A 22,032-nucleotide genomic window follows, 5' to 3' on the forward strand; every position below is an offset into this window, starting at 1 on the left:
CTAATTTTTGGCAGCTTTTGCTTGGAAGGCATAGGCAAAGACTATGGGAGACCCACTCCCCAATAATGGGAATAATGTTTTTAATATGCTGTACTGCATGGCTCTTGTAAGGGGCATTAAAATCGTCTTGTTAAGCTACTGTGACCTCCACGTCTCTTCCAAGAGTCATTGATATTGTCTATTTAATCCAATGGGACCTCCACGTCTCTTTCAAGGGGCTTTGATATTGTCTTTTTATTCCATTGCTACCTCCACCACTCTTCCAAGGGGCATTAAAACCGTCTTGTTAAGCTACTGTGACCTCCACGTCTCTTCCACGGGGCATTGATATTGTCTTTTTATTCCACTGTAACCTCCACCACTCTTCCAAGGGGCATTTAAACCATCTTGTTAAGCTACTGTGACCTCCACGTCTTATCCAAGGGGCATTAAAACCGTCTTGTTAAACCAATCTGAACTCCACAGCTCCTCCAAGGGGCATTGAAATGTTGTTTTTAGTTACCTCTAACCTCCTCGTCTCTTCCAACGTGCATTGCATTACCTCCTAATTTTAGTCAGCTTTTCTTTTCAATGCAAAGGCGAACACTAAGGGAGATCCACTCCCCAATAATGGGTACAAGGGTTTTAGTACGCTGTAATCCACATCTGTTTCAAGGGGCAATGCAGTTCCTCATAATTTTTGGAAAGCCTTCCATTCACTGCTTAGGCCAACAGTGTACAGGAGACTCAGCTGCTATAAATGGAAAAAACGGTTTAGTTAAGGCCCTCTGACCTCCATGTCACTTCCAAGGGGCATTGGAGTGTCTCGAAATTTTTGGTAGGCATTGCACTCACTGTATGCTCTATAACTGTGTAGCTGAACCGCTCCTTTTGGTGCAGAAACATATCCTACAAGACATGTGTGGTTGACTGGCCTGATATTGATGTGAATGGTCCCTGTTCCTCCTGCTCTTTCTCCTTTGCCACCACCTCATCCATCATTCATCACCTGAAACTTTGTTTTAACGGGAGTCATAGAACTGGGATAGTAGCAGGAAAACATCCAGCAATCCTCGGAGGAGGTAGGATATGCGCCAAAACACTGACCACCTCAGGCCTAGCCGCTACTACATACATGCGCTTGCATTCCAAGGAACAGAAAGCTAAGGAGGTGGATGGCCTCATGATCATGAATAATTTAATCGTTGTGTAGGAGGCCGACCACTGCTGCTGTCTACCTTCTGAACTTTGTGTTGAAGCCTGATAGACCCAGGACCCGCAATCCTCTATGTCTGGAGAACGTGTTGCATCCCAGTGTCCAACTGTGTCCCGGCTTCCACAATATTAACCCAGTGTGAAGGTGTCAGTGAGATGGACCATCCCTGGCCACATTCACTTGTCTACTTGTTTGTGGCAAGGCTGTCCTTCCCACTAAATGCACTGGGGAGGGCACAGGTAATGTTTTGATATGCGCACTTGTGTATAAGGCGCACCGGGACAAATAGGGGCGGCTGGGGACCGTTTATGGACACCCGGCCGCCCCCAGGCGGCTGGGGACCGTGTGTGGGCACCCGGCCGCGGGGCGACTGGGGACCGAGTATGGATACCAGGGCGCCAACGCAGCCATGACTTGGTGGCCAGATTCCGCCTCCACATGCCTAAAAGGCCCAATTTCAAGTACAAGCAAGCAAACAGTATGGTATTGCAGCCTGGGGGTCGGTGTGTGGCAGGCTGCATACTTGCGCTTGCATTGCAAGTAATGGGGGAGGAACAATCGAACACTGCCCTGGGACAAGGACTTGAACGGGGATAGTTGCAAGTCTGCAATGACAGGTGCAGGGCGGGAGGCATCTTCGCATGTGCCATGAACAGGGGGTTGGCGTGCATACACTAACAGTGGAATAGGCTGTCCTTCCCACTAAATGCACTGGGGAGGGCACAGGTAATGTTTTGGTATGCGCGCTTGTGTATATGGCGCACCGGGACAAATAGGGGCGGCTGGGGACCGAGTATGAACACCCGGCCGCCGGGCAGCTGGGGACTGAGTATTGATACCAGGCCGCCGATGCAGCCATGACATGGTGGCCAGATTCCGCCTCCACAAGCCTAAAAGGCCTCATTTCAAGTGCAAGCAAGCTAGCAGTATGGTATTGCAGCCTGGGGGTGGGTGGGTGGCAGGCTGCACACTTACACTGGCATTCCAAGAAAACAAAGCAGATGCTAACTTCTATCATCATCATCATGCTCCTCACCTTGGCACTCTCAACTCCCCTGATGGAGAAGCCAGGGCCCACTGGAGGAGTCTGGTTGTCTGGTGGGCTCGTCCAATGCTACCCTAAAGCAGGCCAGGCTAAGAAAAGTGTGGGAAAGGTTACCGGGACAAATAGTGGCGGCTGGGGACTGAGTATGGATACCTCGCTGCCGACGCAGCCATGAGGTAGTGGCCAGCTTCGGCCTCCTCTAAACTTAAAGGCCCCATTTCAAGTGCAAGCTAGCAGTATGGAATTGCAGTCTGGGGGTGGGTGGGTGGTTGGCTGCATATTTGCGCTTGCATTGCAAGGAATGGGGGAAGTACAATTGAACACTGCCCTGGGAGAAGGACTTGAACGGGGATAGTTGCAAGTCTGCATCTTCTGATGCGGCAAGGATCACTTCTGATGGGCACACTTTTAGGCAGTGATCTGGGTGTCAGAGATGCTTCCAGGGGTCTTCCCCATGCTGTTCCCATGTCTTTTCAGCACTGTATGCATGTGTCACACAGCACATGGCCAGATAAGGTTGTAAAATGTTAAAATGACATTTCCCGGTGAATGCATTTGTCACGGTTGAAAGCAATACAAAAGTGTAAAAACGCATAAAAAATGCTACTTGTGAACATAGCCCAAGGTGTGGAGGAGTATTTTTTTTTTTTTGGTCATTTATTTTACCTTATACACAAGTCTTTACCCTGGAAAGGAAATTCCTTAACATATTTCACAGGAAAACCATTTCAGTTTCATTTTTGAACATTTTATTGTGAGCCTGTAAAAGTGGCTTAATACCTCTGACCACGTTGTTGACAGCAGTGACCTGGGGGTCAGAAATGCTTCCTGGGGCGATGCCCATGCTGCCCCCATGTCATTTGAGCACTGTCACTATCGTTTTGGGCACTTTTTAGGCTTTCTACAGACTGCCGCGGGTGCCGCCGCAAAAATGCTCGAGTCTCCCATAGACTAACATTGGGCTCGTTGCTCGGGTCGAGCTCCCGAGTATCACAGTGATCTCGGCCCGAGCTCCGAGCACCCGAGCATTTTAGTGCTCGCTCAACACTAGTTTTGATATATCTCATTGTACCCCATTGTGATGATGTCCATTTATGATGATTGCTGATGTATACCTGTACAATGCTAATTGTGTTTTGATTAATACTGTTTCATGTTGTTATTAATAAAAAATAAGTTTAAAAAAATAAATAAATAAATAACAAGTCAATTAAAAGTAGGCATACTTCCCTGAATAATAAGTGTATGGCAGACACCGGGTCACACGCTGCACATTGCATGACCTGTACGCTATTGGGGGCAGTTTAGTGTGAATAAATTATATGACTGGTTCCCCTTAAAGATTCAATGAAAAACACAAAGAGACAATAGAAATGATTAAAACTCCTTCACGACATATGACGTACATGTACGTCATGTGTTATGTCCCTGCCTTTGATGCGGGGTCACACTCCAAGCCCGCCTCTTTCCCAGCAGATGATGGCTGATGAGTTTCCAGGACAGCTGGGGGTCTGCCAATGACCCCCGTGCATGTCATTACAATCCTTCTGTGAAAGCCAGTGTATATGTGACAAAGGATTGGCTGATTGCAGCTGCAAGTCCCCTAAGGGGACTATTAAATACATAAAAAGCGATACAAAAATGTTTGTAAAATATGCAAAAAATAAAAAAAAATACTAAATTTTAAATCACCCCCCTTTTACCCCATTTAAAATAAAACAATTTAAAAAAAAAATACACATATTTGGCATTCTTACATCTGTAAAAGTCTATGTATCAAAATATAAAATAAATCAATCCGATCGGTAATCGGCGTAACGAGAGAAAAATTGAAACTCCAGAATTAAAATTTTTTTGGTCACCGCAACATTGCAATAAAATGCAAAAAGAGAAGATCGAAACATCGTATCTACCCAAAAATTGTATCAGCAGAAACATCAGCTCAGGGAGCAAAAAATAATCCGTAACCCAGCCCCAGATCCCGAAAAATGAAAACGTTACGGGTCTTGAAAAATTTCGACAAAAGCTCATTTTTTTTTAACAAATGTCCACATTTTCTTGTGGATGTATTCCGAGAAAAAGAAAGTGCACTAAAACTGCATAATAAACATGCCAAAAAAAACTGACTCATCGAGTCCTAGTGATTATCTTCCCTGAGCTTTGACCCCAGTTCTTATAAGATAAGGGCGGAATCTGCAGGAAGTAAAAGAAAAAAAAAAAACAAGTGACAAACCTCGGAGAAAAATCCCATGAACTTCACACTCACGGCCAAATCTTCAGAAAGGAAAGATATGTAGGCTCTGTGGTCAGAACTGTCCCCACCCTAGAAGTGATCCTGCAGGGGTTGTCCCACCACCAGGGACGGAGAGGAGAAGAAACTGAAGAGCAGATAAACAAGAGACCTGGGAGCCAGAAGAACTAAGAGGTAAAGGATCAGGACCACACAACTGATAGAGAAGGTGGAGGAGCGGACGTGTGGCAAGAGGAAATACCCGGGAAAAAGACGAACAGCTCCAGGTAACCTTCATACAAGGACCCCTCTGCAAACAGCAGCCGACATCTCAGGTCATGGTTATATACTAGCTGCAGATACCAGGAATATATCGGAAGAAGAAGAGAACACAGATACAGCACCAACTATAGGCAACATAATTAATATGCATTGGTATCACAGCGCCACCTATAGGTAACATGATTAATAGGCAGTGGCGCCACCTGTAGATAACATATCCAACATAATGAGAGGTTACTGTAACATACCTGGCGGCGTCCTTGCATGGTGGTCCATCTCCCACTGTGCAAGAGCGCGCACTTGATCTCCAGTCCAGAGTGTCTCTCTGGCTTCCCTCCATGCTGTCTGTTTGTGTCTGTTTCTGCTGCTTAAGGGCGGCGCCCGATCACTTCCTGCTTTTTGTACCTGCTGCAGGCACACCCCTTGTGCGTCCTCAGCCTATTGCTGTCTGTCACCTGGTATTTAAAACAGCTGCTCCAATTAACCCATGCCTGAGCATCTTGCCCTGTCAGTTGGCTTTTGTCTCTGACATGCCAGGTCCTGTCTATGTTACCTGTCTTGCAGTATCTGTTTCCATGTCTGTACTGTGTCCTATCTGTGTACCTTAACCTGCAGTCTGTACTTGTTCCTTGCCTGTTCGTTCCGCCTTCCTGGAGGCTGTATTTCCAGGCCAGTCTGAACACGCTCCTTGCCTGTTCCTCCTGCCTTCTAGGGGCCGATTACCTAGACCCGTTCCTGTATCTTGTCTGACCTGTCTGAACACGCTCCTAGCCTGTTCCTCCTGCCTTCTAGGGGCCGATTACCTAGACCCGCTCCTGTATCTTGTCTGTCCTGTCTGAACACGCTCCTTGCCTGTTCGTCCCGCCTCTCTGGGGGCCGTATTCCCAGACCCGCTCCTGTATCCCGCTGTAGTGTCGGTCTCCTCCGTACACTCAGTTCCAGTCTGAACTCTCTCCTATCTTTTACCTGTTTTTTCTCTATGTCCGTTCCTTTCCTTTTTCTGCAGTCTGTACTCGTACCTAACTCCTGCTCGTTGTCACTGTACTTCTGTTTGTGAGTTTGTGGTCCACTCGCTACTTCTCTGCAAGTACCCTGTGGGTATCTGGTTCTGCCTTTCCCCTCTAGTCTGTTCTGTGTGAACAAAGCCTTGTCCACCGCGTCTGCGGTTTTCGCTTTGCTCAGCTCTGTCCACCGCGTCTGCGGTTTTCGCTTTGCTCAGCTCTGTCCACCGCGTCTGCGGTTTTCGCTTTGCTCAGCTCTGTCCACCGCGTCTGCGGTTTTCGCTTTGCTCAGCTCTGTCCACCGCGTCTGCGGTTTTCGCTTTGCTCAGCTCTGTCCACCGCGTCTGCGGTTTTCGCTTTGCTCAGCTCTGTCCACCGCGTCTGCGGTTTTCGCTTTGCTCAGCTCTGTCTACCGCGTCTGCGGTTTCAAATTTGTCTCCCAGTCTGTACTTGACCGTACCCAGCCTGTGCTCTAGTCTGCCTGTTCCTGTATTCCCCGGTGTGGGTCAACAGCCGTGTCCGGAGTCTGACCTGGAGTAGACCCTGGTTCCTCTGCTCAGTTCCTCCCTGGTGCACTGGCGTCGTATGCCGTCGTGCGACCTTGGTCGGATCGGGCAGATACTTAGTTACGCCCCTTCAGGCACTCTCCGGTTCATGGCACAGTGGAATCACTACATAAACACGCACATACCAGTCAGTCCGGGCGTGTGCATTACAGTTACATCACTACTTGAACATAATATTACAGGACTCCCAGCAGATAACGTGTAGCGTTTTCTCTGCAGATATTATGGAGATTATAACCAGCATCACGCAGTGGGAGTCGCAGGATGGAAGCGTAACCGTTATACCCAATGTTGGACAAGCGTAAGTAGCCTCCAGTGGTCACCCTGTGACTCTATATCAATAAGACTCATCCATAGGGTGAAATCATCTTTTGTGCCGCACAAAATATCATCGCTCTCGGCAGCGCATCATCCTGTGTAGACACAACCTACGCTGCTGAGATCTACGGCACCTGTGCGCTGAGTGATCTACTACAGATCTATTACAGATCACTCGGTGCTCATCCATCGACAGGTAAATAATGAAACAAAGTCTTAGAAGAAATGTGACATGTATGGTTTAGAAAACACTTGTTTTCCCCGTAAAATCATAAATCTGGATCTGCTTTAGTTATGCACGCTTGTTTGCTCTGTTACCCCATGAGTCAGATGCTAATGGCTCCATATTAAGAGAAAACTTCACTCCACATATCGCAATCAAACTAGTTCTCTGGATCAGTGTCGCATCACAGAATCTAGTGCCCATAATCTGTAAAATTATATTTATCAAGAAAGGTATCTCGACTAGTGATGAGCGAACGTGCTCGCCACTGCTTGGTACTCGCGCGAGCATCACGGTGCTCGATGAGCTCGGCGAGTATTTCCGGGGTCGCTCGGCGGGAGCTCGGGTCTCCTCCTTGCATGTTTGGCGCTCTTTACATAACCAATGAACATGCAGCAATTGCCAGCCAGTCACTGTAATGCCGCAGCCATGTTGGTTGTGGCATTACAGTGATTGGCTGGCCGCACAGCATCATCAGGTCTATATCAGACCTGGCGCCGCCATGCTCGTCACAGTCAACCCCAGGACCAGCCAGAGTATGGAGAGCTGCTGCTGAGCTAGGGAGAGATTTGCTTGTTTATAGTTAGTGTAGGTATTCCACAACATACTGTATATATATCAATCTCAACTAACAGTCCTTCTGAGGACTAATCCAGCTGCATATAATCAGCGGTGATAGCAGTAGTTAGGCAGGCAGGCAGTGCATGTGGCAGACTGCAGTGTATGATACAGCACAAGAGGCTCCATTGAACGTCCTGTCTGCTGCTGCTGCTGTAATAATTACAGATATTTCTAGACATAGCCCCAGATATCAGGGGCCAGGGCATTTTGTTTTATCTTAATCCTGGTTATTTGCTTAAAAAGCAATCCAGAATACACAATTTTTCTTTTCCATTTGCTTGTTCTCACTGCAGAATAAAGCCACATCTGTTGCATATTTCAGCGATAAAAATCCAGAAACTTGAACTGAACGTGCAAAATATTGGCCTCCTTTTACATTCTGTTGCAGTGTGTTGGTCAAGCTATTCACACTAGGTGTTTGTGAAGAATAGTATCAGAGAATTACAGGCCTGCTATTTAAAACTGTGGTTCTCTGTCAGACGTATCACATATAACTGCGTTCCAAAATCAGCCATTTCTCGTGAATGTGGAAAATACACCACTATTGAACACAGAGCAGTGTGAAAAGGTTGATGGTTGGATAGCGGATAATGCTTCCAGTAACTTAGCCACCACCACCCCCACCCTGTCTTCCACACGGTCAAGTCTCAGTAGCCGTGAGTCTGGACCACGTATTCCTCACCCTGATCCTTCTTCCTCCCACCATGCCGAGTACCCAGAGACAACTGATCCCACACTTGGACACTCTGAAGAGCTGTTCACTTTTCCATTTGTAGATCCGGGCCTCTCGCCCATCCAGCTTCAAGCGACTCAAGAGGAGAACACGTGTAGCGATGCCCAAATATTGGAGCAGCCACGGTCACATGAAGGCGACGGTGGGAAAGTGCAATTACTGTCGAAAGAGGTGGATGATGATGAGACACAATTGACAGAAAGTCAGGAGGAGGACCAGGGTGCGGAAGTGGAAGACGAGGTGGTGGATGATATAGTAACTGACCCAACCTGGCAGTGGGACATGCAGAGCGAGGACAGCAGCACACAGGGGGAGAGAGGCGTAGCACCACAATAGGCAGGAAGAAGCAGTGTGGTGGCTGCAGACACAAGGAGGGAAAATGTTCCTCATAACGCCAACAAGACGGAAGTTGCCAGTACAACTGTGAGACCTTCCCGAGTATGGTTATTTTTTAAAGACTCTGCAGATAACCCGAAAAAGGCCATTTGCACCACCTGCCAGGCCAGCATCAGCAGGGATAGCAAAACTACCACCCTGACCACCACCAGCATGATCAGGCACATGGCAGCAAAGCACCTGACTAAGTGGGCCGAACCCCAGGGTCCAGCAACAGTGTCTGTAGGTGACACGACTGCTTGTTCTGCTGTCCATGGCACATGCCAAGATGCCTCCTGCCCTGCACCTGTCATTGAACCTCTCAAATAGCACCATCAGCAAATACACAGCCAACGCCCCACAGGCAACACTACTAAATACACACATTTTGCGAATGCTTGCACTCTAAATGTTGCCTTTTAGGCTCATGGAGACAGAAGTTTTCCACAACCTGATGGCAGCGGCCATCCCTCGGTACTCGGTACCTAGCCACCACTATTTCTCCCGGTGTGCCGTCCCCGCATTACATGAGCACGTGTCCCACAATATTAGACGTATCCCACAACATTAGCCGTGCCCTCAACAGCGCAGTTACTGGGAAAGTTCACCTAACCATAGACACGTGGACAAGTGCTTGTGGGCAGGGATGGTACATCTCGCTGACGGCACACTGAGTTAATATAGTGGAAGCTGGGACCCAGTCGGACCTTGGTACGGAACACGTCCTCCCGACGCCAAGGATTGCGAGCCCTGGGTCAATCAGTGTTGCCCCCACATTCTACAGCTCCTGCACCTTCTCCTCAGCCTCCATCTCTGAAATTACCGCATCAGTCACAAGCTGGAAGCACGGCAGCACTACCTTGGCCAAGCAACAACAGGCTGTGCTGAAGCTAATATAAACCGCACATCGCTGAAGTGTTGTGGACAGCTCTGAAAGAGCAGGCAGATCTGTGACTGACACTGCTGACCCTACAGCCAGGCATGGTCGTGTGTGAGAATGGCAGGAACCTGATGGCGAGTCTGAGGCGAGGCGAGCTCACACACATACCATGCCTGGCCCATGTGCTTAACCTCGTGGTTCATCGGTTTCTCAAAACCTACCTGGACATGCCAGATCTGCTTGTCAAAGTACGCCAACTGTGTGCCCATTTTAGAAAGTCAGCTACAGCTTCCGCCGCCCTTGCCGTGCTTCAGCAGTGCTTGCAGCTTCCAGCTCACCGACTGATCTGCGATGTCCGCACGTTTTGGAACTCTACATTGCAGATATTGGGAAGGATTTGTGAGCAGAAGAGGGCAGTTGTTGACTACCAGCATCAACAAGGTTGTCGGTATTCAGTTCAGACTCCACACATAAGACCTCAGGAGTGGACATATTTATTTTGCCTTATATACAAGTCATTACCCTAGGAAAGATGTTCCTTAACATATTTCCCAAGAAAAATCCATTTTGGTTTCGCTTTTGTATGTTTTATTTTGAGTCCGTAAAAGTGGCGTAATACTTCTGACAACATTGTTGACAACATTGACCTGGGAGCTAGAAATGCTTCCAGGGGTCTTCCCCATGCTGTTCCCATATCATTTGAGCACTGTTCCCATCGATTTGGGCAATTTTTTAGCCCTCTGCAGACCGCCACTGGAAAAATGCTTGAGTTTCCCGTAGACTTACATTGGGCTTGTTACTCGGTCCGAGCACTCGAGCATTCCAATTTGCTTGACCCGAGCATTTTAGTGCTCGCTCATCACCAATCCAGACCCTTCTTGAATTTTAGTAGTGGTGTATGTCATGTACCGGGGTATGTTCCTCAGGATAGAGAGAAGTCACGGGCGATAAAACCGACTCCTACAGAGTTCACTCACCATAATTATTTTATTTAGTTGAGTGGATGACTCAACTAAAAAATGGGAAACATTCAAAACATAATACAGACATTCAACTGGGAGGCTGAGACTCTTGTGCTTTGCAGTGTGGTGCCCAAACAATTTGTACCTACTATCCTTTACATAAATTTACCTACTAGCGTGCCTGTCTTAACCGGCCTTCTGTTACCTGTTACCACCCTGGGAAATGGGACCATTATATGATTATATGAGTGTAACGTACGGGCTCGCCTGAAGTACAGCACAACAGTTTACAATCTTACAATCAATTACCTCTATCCCCCTACCAAATATCCCTCTCCCGTCCCGATGTGACTTCAATAAACTCAGAGGAATTGTCGTTCCTCAACTATATTGAAAATACCCTAACAGTTAAAGTACTGCAACTGCTATTTAGGAGTAAACGAAGTCTATTGAAGTTGAACAATTATCCCGTACTATAGTGTTCCTCAGAAACTCTCTCCTGAAACAAAAAGAAGTTCAAGTTTGGTCTGGAGTCCGTTGTGTGCCGTGTTGGCACCTAGGCGTGGATTAGGATTCTTAAATGCGGAACAAACAGGAAACGTGGCAGCAAATCCGAAAGTTCCGGAAGCTGACTTTGGCAATAAACAGTCAATATGCCTATCTATCTAACTACAGGCTCTATCTCAGCCTTGAGTATTTTGGCACCGTAATGTAGTGAGGTACGTGCATGGTTATCCACTGTGGCGGCGCAGGGGCCTTAGTTTTCTTACCGACCTGGGTCTGCTCCGGAGAAACAATCGATGTATACGAATGGATGCAGGGTCCATCCAGCAGGTGAACAATACTGTTGATGACTGTGACTTAACTCCTCAGTGGCATTCAACACCTCTCACTCTAGGTCCCAGGCATTTCCGTCTCTCAGCCGCTGCTCTGGTCTTGGTGGGATACTTCCACGAAAGGATGTCATTGAATTCCCCTCCAGCACGTCCTCTCCCTGTTCTCAATAACTGCAGACTGACCTTAAGATGGCCACACTTCCTCTTCCTGTGTTTCACATCACGTCAGATTGTAGCTCAGATGAAATCTATTTACAACAGGTATAGTATTATATTGATGAGGACACATCATATACACATCGTATACACATTTAAACCATTCTGGTGAGTCGACACAGTACGCAGTCTGACGTACACAGTACAGTTGCACACATCAAACCATCTAACAGAACTATAGGGTTGCTTACGCACCTCCCAATTAGGGAGGGTGCTTTGCATGAGTGTAAAATTAACTAAATGCCTTACAGCTTTCAGCTGAGGGCATTTACCACATGTGCGCTGCCCCTTTAATAGCAGGAGAGCAAGCGCGGCTGGTGTGGCGCCCCTGCGGGTCCAGTTGCCACAGAGGTACTGCATCTCAGCCAGAGGTGTGGTATCCCACTCTCAGGTAAGGAGGGAGCAGTACCCGTGACCCAACCAGTCACATCCAACACTACACCACTTCAAAAGGGAAGGTCCAGATAGCTCCTAAAGGAGAGCACAGGCCTGGTCCCTGTCAGGAGGGTGGAACTAAGTGGAGGATGTGGGTGGAGGAAGTAGTTTACGGGAGCACTGAAGGGAGAGTATAAAAGAAGGGTAGAAACATCTAGAAGGGTCGATTCCTGCTTCCAGTCTTTGGAGCAGGAGGTCTGTTCATTCTGGTCCTAGGAGTGAGAGAGGAAGGGAGGACCGTGAAGGAGTAAGGGGCCCAGTAAAAGAGGACCAGGAGGAGAGTGAGGAAGGCTTCAGAGATAGAAGGGATCCTAGGGGCACGGCGAGTGCGGGATGCCACCCGTGCGCCCGAGTTCACGCTGACCGTGGAGGGATCAAGGCCGCAGTAGGGGACTGGTCCCAGACTAGTGGAGCTCGTTAAGGCTCAACTAGCAAACCAGAGGTTGCGGTATCTTCAAGTGCCATAGCCAAAATCCACACACAATCGCTAAAAAGGTGGCTGTAAGCAGAACTATATAAAATATAGCAAGTAAATCACTAATAATACACAATAATAATATTGACAAAAATGGTGGTCCGTTGCTGGAAAAGTATCATAGTCTTTATTAAGTGGGCAGCTCCTCACAGTGGCCATATAGGAGAAAGGGGACAGACCAGACGTCGCCCAACAAGGCCCGCGGCCACTGGCTCGGCACACTTTGTGTGAGGCACAGGACAGGAGGGCGAGAGCCAGCGCAGAGAGACGACCTGGGAGGGTACGTAAGAAAGGGGTCCCATTCAAGTGCACCCAAGTTATCTGAGAGTTGGCTGGATCATTTCACCGAGAACACGTGGGCGGTTATAATTCGCCGGTTGTAACCTGGAGCATCTTGACAACTGTGAGTAAATACTTGAAGACTGCACCCCACTGTGTCCTTGACTAATTGCTGCGCCACCTGCCTTGCACTACACCGACAACATCTACCTCATTAATCACTATAAACTGCCCTGAGGCCTAGCTCTGCCCGTGGAGAACAGAACCATCTTTGCTGCGTCACCAACAGCCCCAGTGGATCTGAACAGCAGCGGCGGCCACATATAGCCGCATACCACGGGTGGAAAACAAACTTTATCCCCGAACACTTTATTCCCCAATTGACCCAATTCACTGCCACCGTTACTACCCCGAAAAGGACCGACCCGACTACTGAGTACCCCACGGCCCCAGGGGGCGCGTCACTGGCACACAGAGCGGCGTTCACAGAGGAGGGAGGAGGCAGGAACAGGAGTACGCCGAGGAGTTGGGACTGCGCAGGAGACAACGCTGCGGGGCAAGGGACGGTGAGTAAGCCGGTGTGCCTGCATGGAGGGAGAAGGGGACACCATGCAGGAGCGCCGGCCACAGGGCTACAGATTACTGGTTACAGTTAATATTACTGGCAATCGTTAAGGTTCCTGATTATTATTAAGGTTATTGGGCTCTGTTGAAATTACTGGCAGTTGTTGAGGTTATTGATGATTGTTAAGATTATTGGCGACTGATCAGATTACTCGTAAGTTACTGGGGACTGTTGGGACTGCTGACGGCTGTTGAGGTTACTAGTGACTGTTGAGATACCTGTTTATTGATAAGGTTAATGGTGACTTTTGAAGTTCTTGTGGATATTAGTGCTGTTTGTTGAGTTTACTGTTGCGATTATTGGTTACTGTTGGTTATTGGTTGCTGGTGAGTTCACTGGTGGCTGTTGAGAATCAGTATTACTGTTGAGGCTACTGGTGATGTTGGATGTTTAGTAGAGATATTCTTTACCTACAGTATCACTTTTAATGTTCTTTTCTTCTTCTTAGAATGAGCCACAACGATTTAAAGAAAACCGTGGGATTCATCTTCTTGGACATACATGGTGAAAAATCAGATGAAAATTCACGGATTGTCCATGTTTCATCTAAAAATGAAAGTGAATGGAGGCTTGCAGAAAGATTCTGTGCAGTTCTGGTTATCTGTTCGTCACAGACGTCGGTTGCCCCTGCGTCCTCCCTGCGGAGATTCCTGGACTTCTGCTCCCGCACATACGGTACGAGACGTCTCACAATGGGGGGAAAAACATCATTTCTGATAAATTGTGACATCTTGTTATCAGTATAGATGTGATTGCAAAACAATATTTTCAATATTCTCTCTGGTGGGTACATAATAAAGGTCAATAGTGTGTGGTGGGTGCAGTTATAAGAGCGGGTATGTGATTACTGTGCTGACCACAGATACGTGAATCAACTCATGGAGGATCAAGTTAAAGTTACATTTCATAAAATTTGCAGCAGCAAAATACAAATGTAAACCGTTTGAGATTCAACTCACGGTTCGCAAAGAAAAACTTGCCCATTATCATTTCCCGCACTGCTGAAGCATCAGAGGAGGCTAACACCATTAAGCATTTCCGCACGGCCTCCCCATAGTTCCCTGTGGCTACAACATCCTGCAGATCACATCTTGTGCAGATGTGGTCACTGGTCACTAATGGGGCCATCACGTTTTTCTTCTCAAGAGTCACTGGATAACTCTCTATTGTAGAGTGTAAGCTCTTATGGTCAGTGGGGTCCTCTCTCTCCTGTAGAGTGTAAGCTCTTATGATCAGTGGGGTCATCTCTCTCTCCTGTAGAGTGTAAGCTCTTATGGTCAGTGGGGTCCTCTCTCTCTCCTGTAGAGTGTAAGCTCTTATGGTCAGTGGGGTCCTCTCTCTCTCTCTCTCTCCTGTAGAGTGTAAGCTCTTATGGTCAGTGGGGTCCTCTCTCTCTCTCCTGTAGAGTGTAAGCTCTTATGATCAGTGGAGTCCATTCTCTCATGTAGAGTGTAAGCTCTTATGGTCAGTTGGGTCCTTTCTCTCTCCTGTAGAGTGTAAGCTCTTATGGTCAGTGGGGTCCTCTCTCTCTCTCCTGTAGAGTGTAAGTGTGGCACCCCAGGGGTCTGGTTTCCACAGTAATAGCAGTATTACGTCTGTGAGCAGGTGGGAGGTCTCCTGGGCAGGAATCCTAAGCATGCCACACCTCCTGCCCAGTCCTGGGAGGGGAAGAACTTCCCCTACAAAAACTGGGGCTGAGGCAGGGTTAGAGAGAGGAGTTCCAGACAGAGACGGAGTCTGGTCTGGACACGCAGAAACAGGGACAGAGAGACATCAGGAGCTCTGTAGGAGCCAAGGAGAAGCGCCAGGGGCTGGAGCCGTGCAGAGCTCGCCCTGGGAGAAGGTACTAAAACCGGACACAGGAGTTCGAGGCTGTGGGGACTAAGATATACCCAGCAGCAGAATCCATCCGGCAGGGGATTCCAGGTCCTCTGGCCATAAAAGCCCGGAGGCTCAGTCACAACGAAGGGACCAGCACCGCCATCCCGGAGAGGAGGCTAACAGGAGGCCCCAGGTCACCAGCCATACGGGTGAGCACCACACGGTATACCCAGGGACGTGGGCTACTTGTAACCGCTGAAAGCAGGGTAGCCAGGAAGGGTACAGACTAACGGGAAGGCCTACAACTCCACCTGGCCAGGGGAACTCCGGCTTACTCGCAGACTAACCAGGCCCCAACTACTAGCCAGTACTCCCGGGGGAATTTGCCTTGTACCATCAGTAAAGGCCCTGAACTGTACCCTCGCGTCTCCGTGCTTCCTTGTCGCACCGTTAGTGCTGGGACATCCACACCATCACTCCCAACATCACCCACATCCGCTGCCCTGAGGCCATACCTCTCCCGTTGGGGGTTATATCAACATTGCTGCACACCTATACCACCGGCCTCAGCGGTCTGCCCTGCAGCGGCGGTTTCATAACCGCATTCAACGGGTGGCGTAGTCGGACACTAATACCATCATACCAATAACTGCCACTTAGTTTGACCACCCTGGGCGCGGACCGGGTCACCGCCACACGAAGACTACTACCCCCATCGGATCCGGCTCCGGGTATCCCCCGCGCGCACGCGCGCCGCACTACAGCACTGGCCCAGGGGGCGAGTCAACCTTTGGCGTAGTCGGCAGGATTACGTGCCCGCAACCACCGGGTACTGCGTGCCTGAAAAAAAAAGAGACTTTTATACTTACCTGTGGTGAAGTTTCCCGCCGTCCGGAGTCGTTTCCCGCCATCTGGAGCCGATTCCCGCCATCCGACGCCATCTTCTGCCTTCTTCCCGCCATCCGTGGAGTTTTCCCGCCATTGGACGCCATCTTGAGGGCGCCGCGCGGGAAGAAGAGGGGCGTGGACTCCGAAAGCCCGCGAGAACTGAAGCCCCGCCTCACGTCCGGACGTTGCGTAAGGTCCTGGAAGGAGCCCAGCAGACGCCGACGTCACAGGAGCGCGACGGAAGGTCCTCAACCCTGACGATCGACTGCGGAGCCGCGGCCTACGGAACAGGATCATCGCAAGGTAGGCCACGGTCCACTAGGGGGGAGGAGGATGTCGGATATGGAGGAGAGCTTCACCGCCACAGCCACCGCCAGCGCCGCCGCTGCTGCGGTCATGCCTTTCACCATGCCCTATATCCCGGGTGCAGCCTGGCTACCCCAGTACTCAGGGGAGTCACATACCCTAAATGACTTCAGAGAAAGGCTGGATAGCCTCTTCCAGGTGTATCCCCTCACGGAGGCGCAAAAAGTGAGCATCCTGGTGGCCCAATTAATCGGGGCAGCCCAAAGGGAGGTAAAGTCCTGGCCACCTGGGAGGAAGAGGACTGTCAGAGACATACTAACCCGGCTGAAAGACACATTTGACACCCGCACCTCAGCCGAAATAAAACTAAGATTTTATGGGTGCAAACAACGGGCACATGAGAGTATAAGAGACTATGCTCTAAACCTACAAGAGGCCCTGAGAGCCATTAAGCAGGCAGACCCTGACAGCGTGGGAAATGAAGATAAGCTGTTGACTGAACAATTCATTGAGGGTCGAACCCAGTTGCGGGCAATGGCCTTACAGGACCCTGACCTGGACTTTGCACAGTTCAAGGACAGAGCCATCCGGGTGCTCCGAGAACCGGCACCAGGTGGCGCTGTGACCCACAGGCGCCCTGCTATCACTTATCACCAGGAGACGGCGCCCTTGTCGGCAGGGCCTGTGGGAGCTGATGCGCAGGCTTTAAACAGTGACCCGGCTACAGACCTGCACCATCAGGTCCAAGAGCTAACTAAAAGCGTTGCCGCGCTAACCCGAACTGTGCAGTCTTTACAGGTTTCTACTGCAGGGAAGATCGAGCTGGCATCCGGACCGGAGGACATCCCGTGGCGCCGACCAAGGAGGACCCCACCGGCCAGAGGAAGACCCAGCGATCGATACAACGAGGACGGACGACCTATTTGCCGCCGCTGCAATCAACCCGGACATGTGGCAAGGTACTGTCATTTAAACGGGCACAACCTGGGGTAGAGGGCCAACCCCCAGGCATAAGACCATCAGGCCCATCAAACTGGCGTGATAAATACGTAGGGGGACGTCCAATCTTGCCTGTGGTACTGGATGGCATTCCTATGAGTGCCCTACTAGACACTGGGTCACAGGTCACCACCATCCCGTACGTGCTCTTCAAGCAGTACTGGAATGATTCGGACATAACCCGCTACCCAGACGACGACCTGAGTATCATCGCCAGCAATGGTCAGTCCGTGACGCAGGTGGGATTCAAGGAGGTGACCATTAAAATCGGTAAAGTCGAACTGGCGGCACAAGGACTGATTATAGTGGACATAGACCGTCATGAGAGTCACCCTAGAATCACCCTGGGAACCAATGTAATTGAAAATTGTCTTGCAGAGGTGATTCTCATTTTACAGCAGGTTGCCAAGAACGCCAGTTCCGGCCAGCAGCGTGTGCTCCAAAAAGAGATCCGGGCACTGATGAAGCGGCAACAGGTGGAACTATCTGGTGGTGAGATAGGTAGCGTGAGAATGTGTGACCCGTTCCCTATTGCCATGCCCCCAAAGAGTGAGATGATGATTTGGTGCCGGGCAGCTATTGGTCTAAGAGGTAGAGACTACCAAGCAATGGTAGAACCCGTCTACTCAGACAGTAGGCCCACCATTTTGACAGCACGGGGGGTGGTCGATGTACGCCATGGGAGGGTGCCCGTTCGCATCATAAATATCAGTGAGAGAGAAGTACACCTGCCCCGGTATGCCACGCTAGCTAAATTGTTCACCATAAACCAGAATTCTGTACAGGCCGTGGAACCCTTGCCTCCATCTCAACCAGAGGAAGGTAACGGCTCTAAGAAACCAGTGGGGGACTGGTGTCAGCAACTACATCTGGGTACCGAATCCACTCCCTCACACCAGAAACAAGGAGTCTATCGGGTGGTTCAAGAGTACGAGAGAGTGTTTAGTAAACACCCGTTAGACTTCGGGCGAGTAAAGGGGGTAGAACACCACATCCCCACGGGAGACCATCCTCCCATAAAGGAGAGATACCGACCCGTACCCCCTGCACACTACCAACACGCCAAGGGGATGCTTAGAGACATGAAGGAGGCTGGGGTAATCAGGGACAGCTGTAGCCCCTGGGCAGCTCCACTAGTCTTAGTGAAAAAGAAGGACAACACTATGAGAATGTGTGTAGACTACAGGAAGGTCAACCGTATCACACACAAAGATGCGTACCCGTTACCAAGGATAGAAGAGTCCTTAGCTGCATTAAAATCTGCTAACTTCTTCTCTACTTTGGATCTCACTAGCGGGTACTGGCAGGTTCCTGTAGCAGAGGCAGACCGGGAGAAGACCGCATTCACCACCCCGATGGGTCTCAGCGAATTTAACTGCATGCCGTTCGGGCTCTGCAACGCACCAGGAACCTTCCAACGGTTGATGGAATGCTGTCTGGGACACCGGAACTTCGAGACGGTCCTGTTATACCTGGACGATGTCATCGTCTATTCCAAGACCTACGAGGACCACCTGAAACACCTGGCAGAAGTGTTCAAAGCTCTGGCAAACTACGGCCTAACGGTGAAACCCTCCAAGTGTCACCTCCTGAAACCAAAGGTGCATTACCTGGGACACGTGGTGAGTGCTGACGGAGTGGCTCCTGACCCTGATAAGATCACCGTGTTTAAGGACTGGCCAAGACCCTCCAGCATAAAAGAAGTGCGGCAGTTCCTCGGGTTGGTAGGCTACTACCGAAGATTCATTCCCGGTTTCACCAAAATGGCAGACCCTATGCAGGACCTCCTGATAGGTCAATCTCGAAAAGCCAAAAACCAGAAGCCGCCCTTCAGGTGGGAAAAGCTGGAAGAGGAGTCCTTTAGCCGGCTGAAGATGGCCCTCACGGGGGAAGAAATCCTGGCATATCCAGACTACAGCCAGCCCTTTATCCTCCACACGGACGCAAGTAACATCGGGCTAGGAGCCGTGCTGTCCCAGATCCAGCAAGGAAAAGAACGGGTAATCGCTTACGCTAGCCGAAAGCTACGACCCACCGAGAGGAACCCTGAGAATTATAGCTCATTCAAGCTGGAGTTCCTGGCAGTAGTGTGGGCAGTGACCGAACGTTTCAAGCATTACCTTGCCTCCTCCAAATTCATCGTGTACACGGATAACAACCCGTTGACACACCTGGACACTCCAAGGCTCGGTGCTCTGGAACAGAGATGGATGGCTCGCCTGTCCAACTTTGAATTCACCATCAAATACCGGGCAGGACGCTCGAATGCCAACGCGGATGCCCTGTCTAGAATGCCGAACTTACCGGACGTAGGGGAAGATCCAGAAGATCTGGAAGAAGTTGAGCTCCCTGCGTTCCACCGTCATGGGATTACCCTGTATTCCCACCGTGTGTGTTAGAACCTTGCTGTTAGGTTTTTTTTCCTTTGCTGGTCACATGACCTTGTTGGCCTATTTAGTCCTGCTCCGCCCTTCTGGCTTTGCTGGACTTCATTGTATATCTACTTTCTAGCTAGCCTGTGCTCTGTATCTAACTCTGTTAGTTTGCTTGGTCTACGGACCTCTATGTTCTATCTATTTTGTTTGTTCGTCTGTCTGCTACTATTTCTGTTAGGAGGTGTCCCATATTCCTCCCAGTCCTTAGTACTTGTAGGGATTCCCTCCCCACATCTATAGGTCTCCGTACAGACTAGATTAGGACTTTAGCAGGTCTGATCGCAGGATCAGGTTCCCTGTTACATCGTAGGGATTCAGCTGAGTCTTATAGTAGGGACAGATCTCCTCTCTTTCCTTAGCTTTGGTAGCAGAACATAACAGTAAGTCCAGCCTGCAAATTCTCTAAGGAAAGATTTTTTTTTTTTTTTTTTGTTCCATCATGGTGTCGGTTCAGGATTTGGCTCATCGCCTGCAGGGACTCTCTCTGGAAGTGGCCGAGCTCCGTCAGCACGTGAGTAACTGTCCTGGAGCATATTTCTTGGAGCCTAAGGTATGTTTGCCGGATTTATTTTTTGGTGAACATCGAGAATTTTTTTCATTTAAAAATGCTTGCTTATTGTATTTTCGTTTGAGACCCAAGTCCTCTGGGGATGAATCCCAGCGCGTAGGGTTCATAATGTCACTTTTGCGCAAAGAGCCTCAGGAGTGGGCCTTTTCTTTGCAACCTAGTGATAAATGCTTCAGATCAGTGGATAGTTTTTTTTCTGCTTTGGGACTATTATATGATGATCCTGACCGTGTCGCATCAGCTGAGACTGAGTTGAGACGTTTAAAACAAGTATCAGGTAATGTCGAAAAATATTGTACTCATTTTCGTCGTTGGTCCACTCAAACAGGGTGGAACGATTCTGCTCTGAAAAGTCTATTTCTTGCTGGGCTCAGTGAAAGGGTTAAAGACCTGCTAATTGCTTATCCTACACCTGAGGATTTGCAACAGGCTATGCAATTAGCTATACGGGTGGACAGAAGACTGCGTGCTAGGGTTAATGAGAGCAAATCCTCTGCTATGTCAGTTTCTGGTTATGATAATGTGTGTACTAACAGTGGTGAACCGATGGAGATTGGATCGGTGGCACCTCGCTCTCAAGAAAAAGACCGTCGTTTTTTGCAAGGCTTGTGTTTCTATTGCGGAAAATCTGGTCATTTGATTAAAGGCTGTGAGCTTCGTATGAAGAAAGAAAAAAAAATGGTCAGTCACGCCCGTATTGCCTGTTTAAATTCCAAGGGTATATTTTTAGCTGCTTCCACGATTGCTCAGGAAAAATTAATGGAATTTCGGGTGTTTGTTGATTGCGGGTCTACACTGAATGTAATTGATGGGGGATTCGTGGAAAAACTCAATTTAAAACCTGAACCTTTATCATCCCCCATTGCTGTGGTTTCTGTGGATGGCTCCCCTTTGAAGAATATTACTCTCAAGGTCAGTGAATTTCCTCTCACTATTAATGGTGTTCACCATGAGAAATTGGATTTGGTAGTATTGAATAATTTGCCTTCTCCAGTAATATTGGGATTGCCCTGGTTAAAATTTCACAATCCTGTACTGGATTGGTCTACCAGTGAAATTAAATCCTGGAGCCATAAATGTTATGACAAGTGTTGTAACGGGCGTATTGCAGCTGTGGATAGGGGAGAATTGCCTGTTCCTATTCAGGATTTTTGGAGAGTTTTTTCTGAGAAGGAATCGCAGGTTTTGCCTCCCCATAGAGACTGATTGTACTATTGAATTTGTCCCTGGAGCGACTCTTCCTAAAAGTCGTTTATTTAACCTTACTATTCCTGAGAGGAAGGCTTTGGAGGAATACATACAGACAAGCTTGGCCGCCGGTCACATTAGGCCCTCTAAGTCTCCTGTGGCGGTTGGATTTTTTTTTGTAAAAAAAAAGGACGGCGGTTTACGTCCTTGTCTGGATTTTCGTGAGATTAACAAAATTACGGTACGCAATCCTTACCCACTGCCATTGATTCCTGATCTGTTTAACCAGTTATTGGGGGCCAAGTGGTTCTCTAAAATTGACCTTAAGGGGGCATACAATCTGTTGCGCATGAAGGAGGGTGATGAATGGAAGACTGCTTTTAACACTCCTGTGGGTCATTTTGAGAATCTGGTTATGCCTTTTGGTCTTACTAATGCTCCTGCATTTTTTCAGAATCTGATTAATGACATCCTTAGACCTTTGATCGGCAAAAATGTGGTTGTGTATTTGGATGACATTTTGATTTATT

The 22,032-nt window shown here is 48.9% G+C and overlaps 1 protein-coding gene across 3 annotated transcripts in view; it reads left to right on the forward strand.

Annotated features, from left to right (window-relative positions):
• Positions 1-4,431: 4,431 nt before the first annotated feature.
• LOC141233756 (uncharacterized) overlaps positions 4,432-22,032 on the forward strand; it is a 132,452-nt gene continuing 114,851 nt past the window's right edge. For 2 of the 3 annotated variants that reach the window (XM_073667948.1, XM_073667950.1), the window contains exons 1-3: positions 4,432-4,757; positions 6,539-6,620; positions 13,746-13,972. In XM_073667948.1, the coding sequence (XP_073524049.1) occupies positions 6,544-6,620; positions 13,746-13,972 (304 nt within the window). In that variant the 5' untranslated portion in view covers positions 4,432-4,757; positions 6,539-6,543. Of the gene's footprint in view, positions 4,758-6,538; positions 6,621-13,745; positions 13,973-20,200; positions 20,258-22,032 lie in introns of all 3 variants that reach the window. The other variant, XM_073667947.1, reaches the window with a different exon arrangement.

The sequence above is a fragment of the Phyllobates terribilis genome, unplaced genomic scaffold (genome assembly GCF_046119375.1).
Source record: "Phyllobates terribilis strain yellow unplaced genomic scaffold, ASM4611937v1 Scaffold_625__1_contigs__length_943254, whole genome shotgun sequence".
Lineage (NCBI taxonomy): Eukaryota > Metazoa > Chordata > Amphibia > Anura > Dendrobatidae > Phyllobates > Phyllobates terribilis.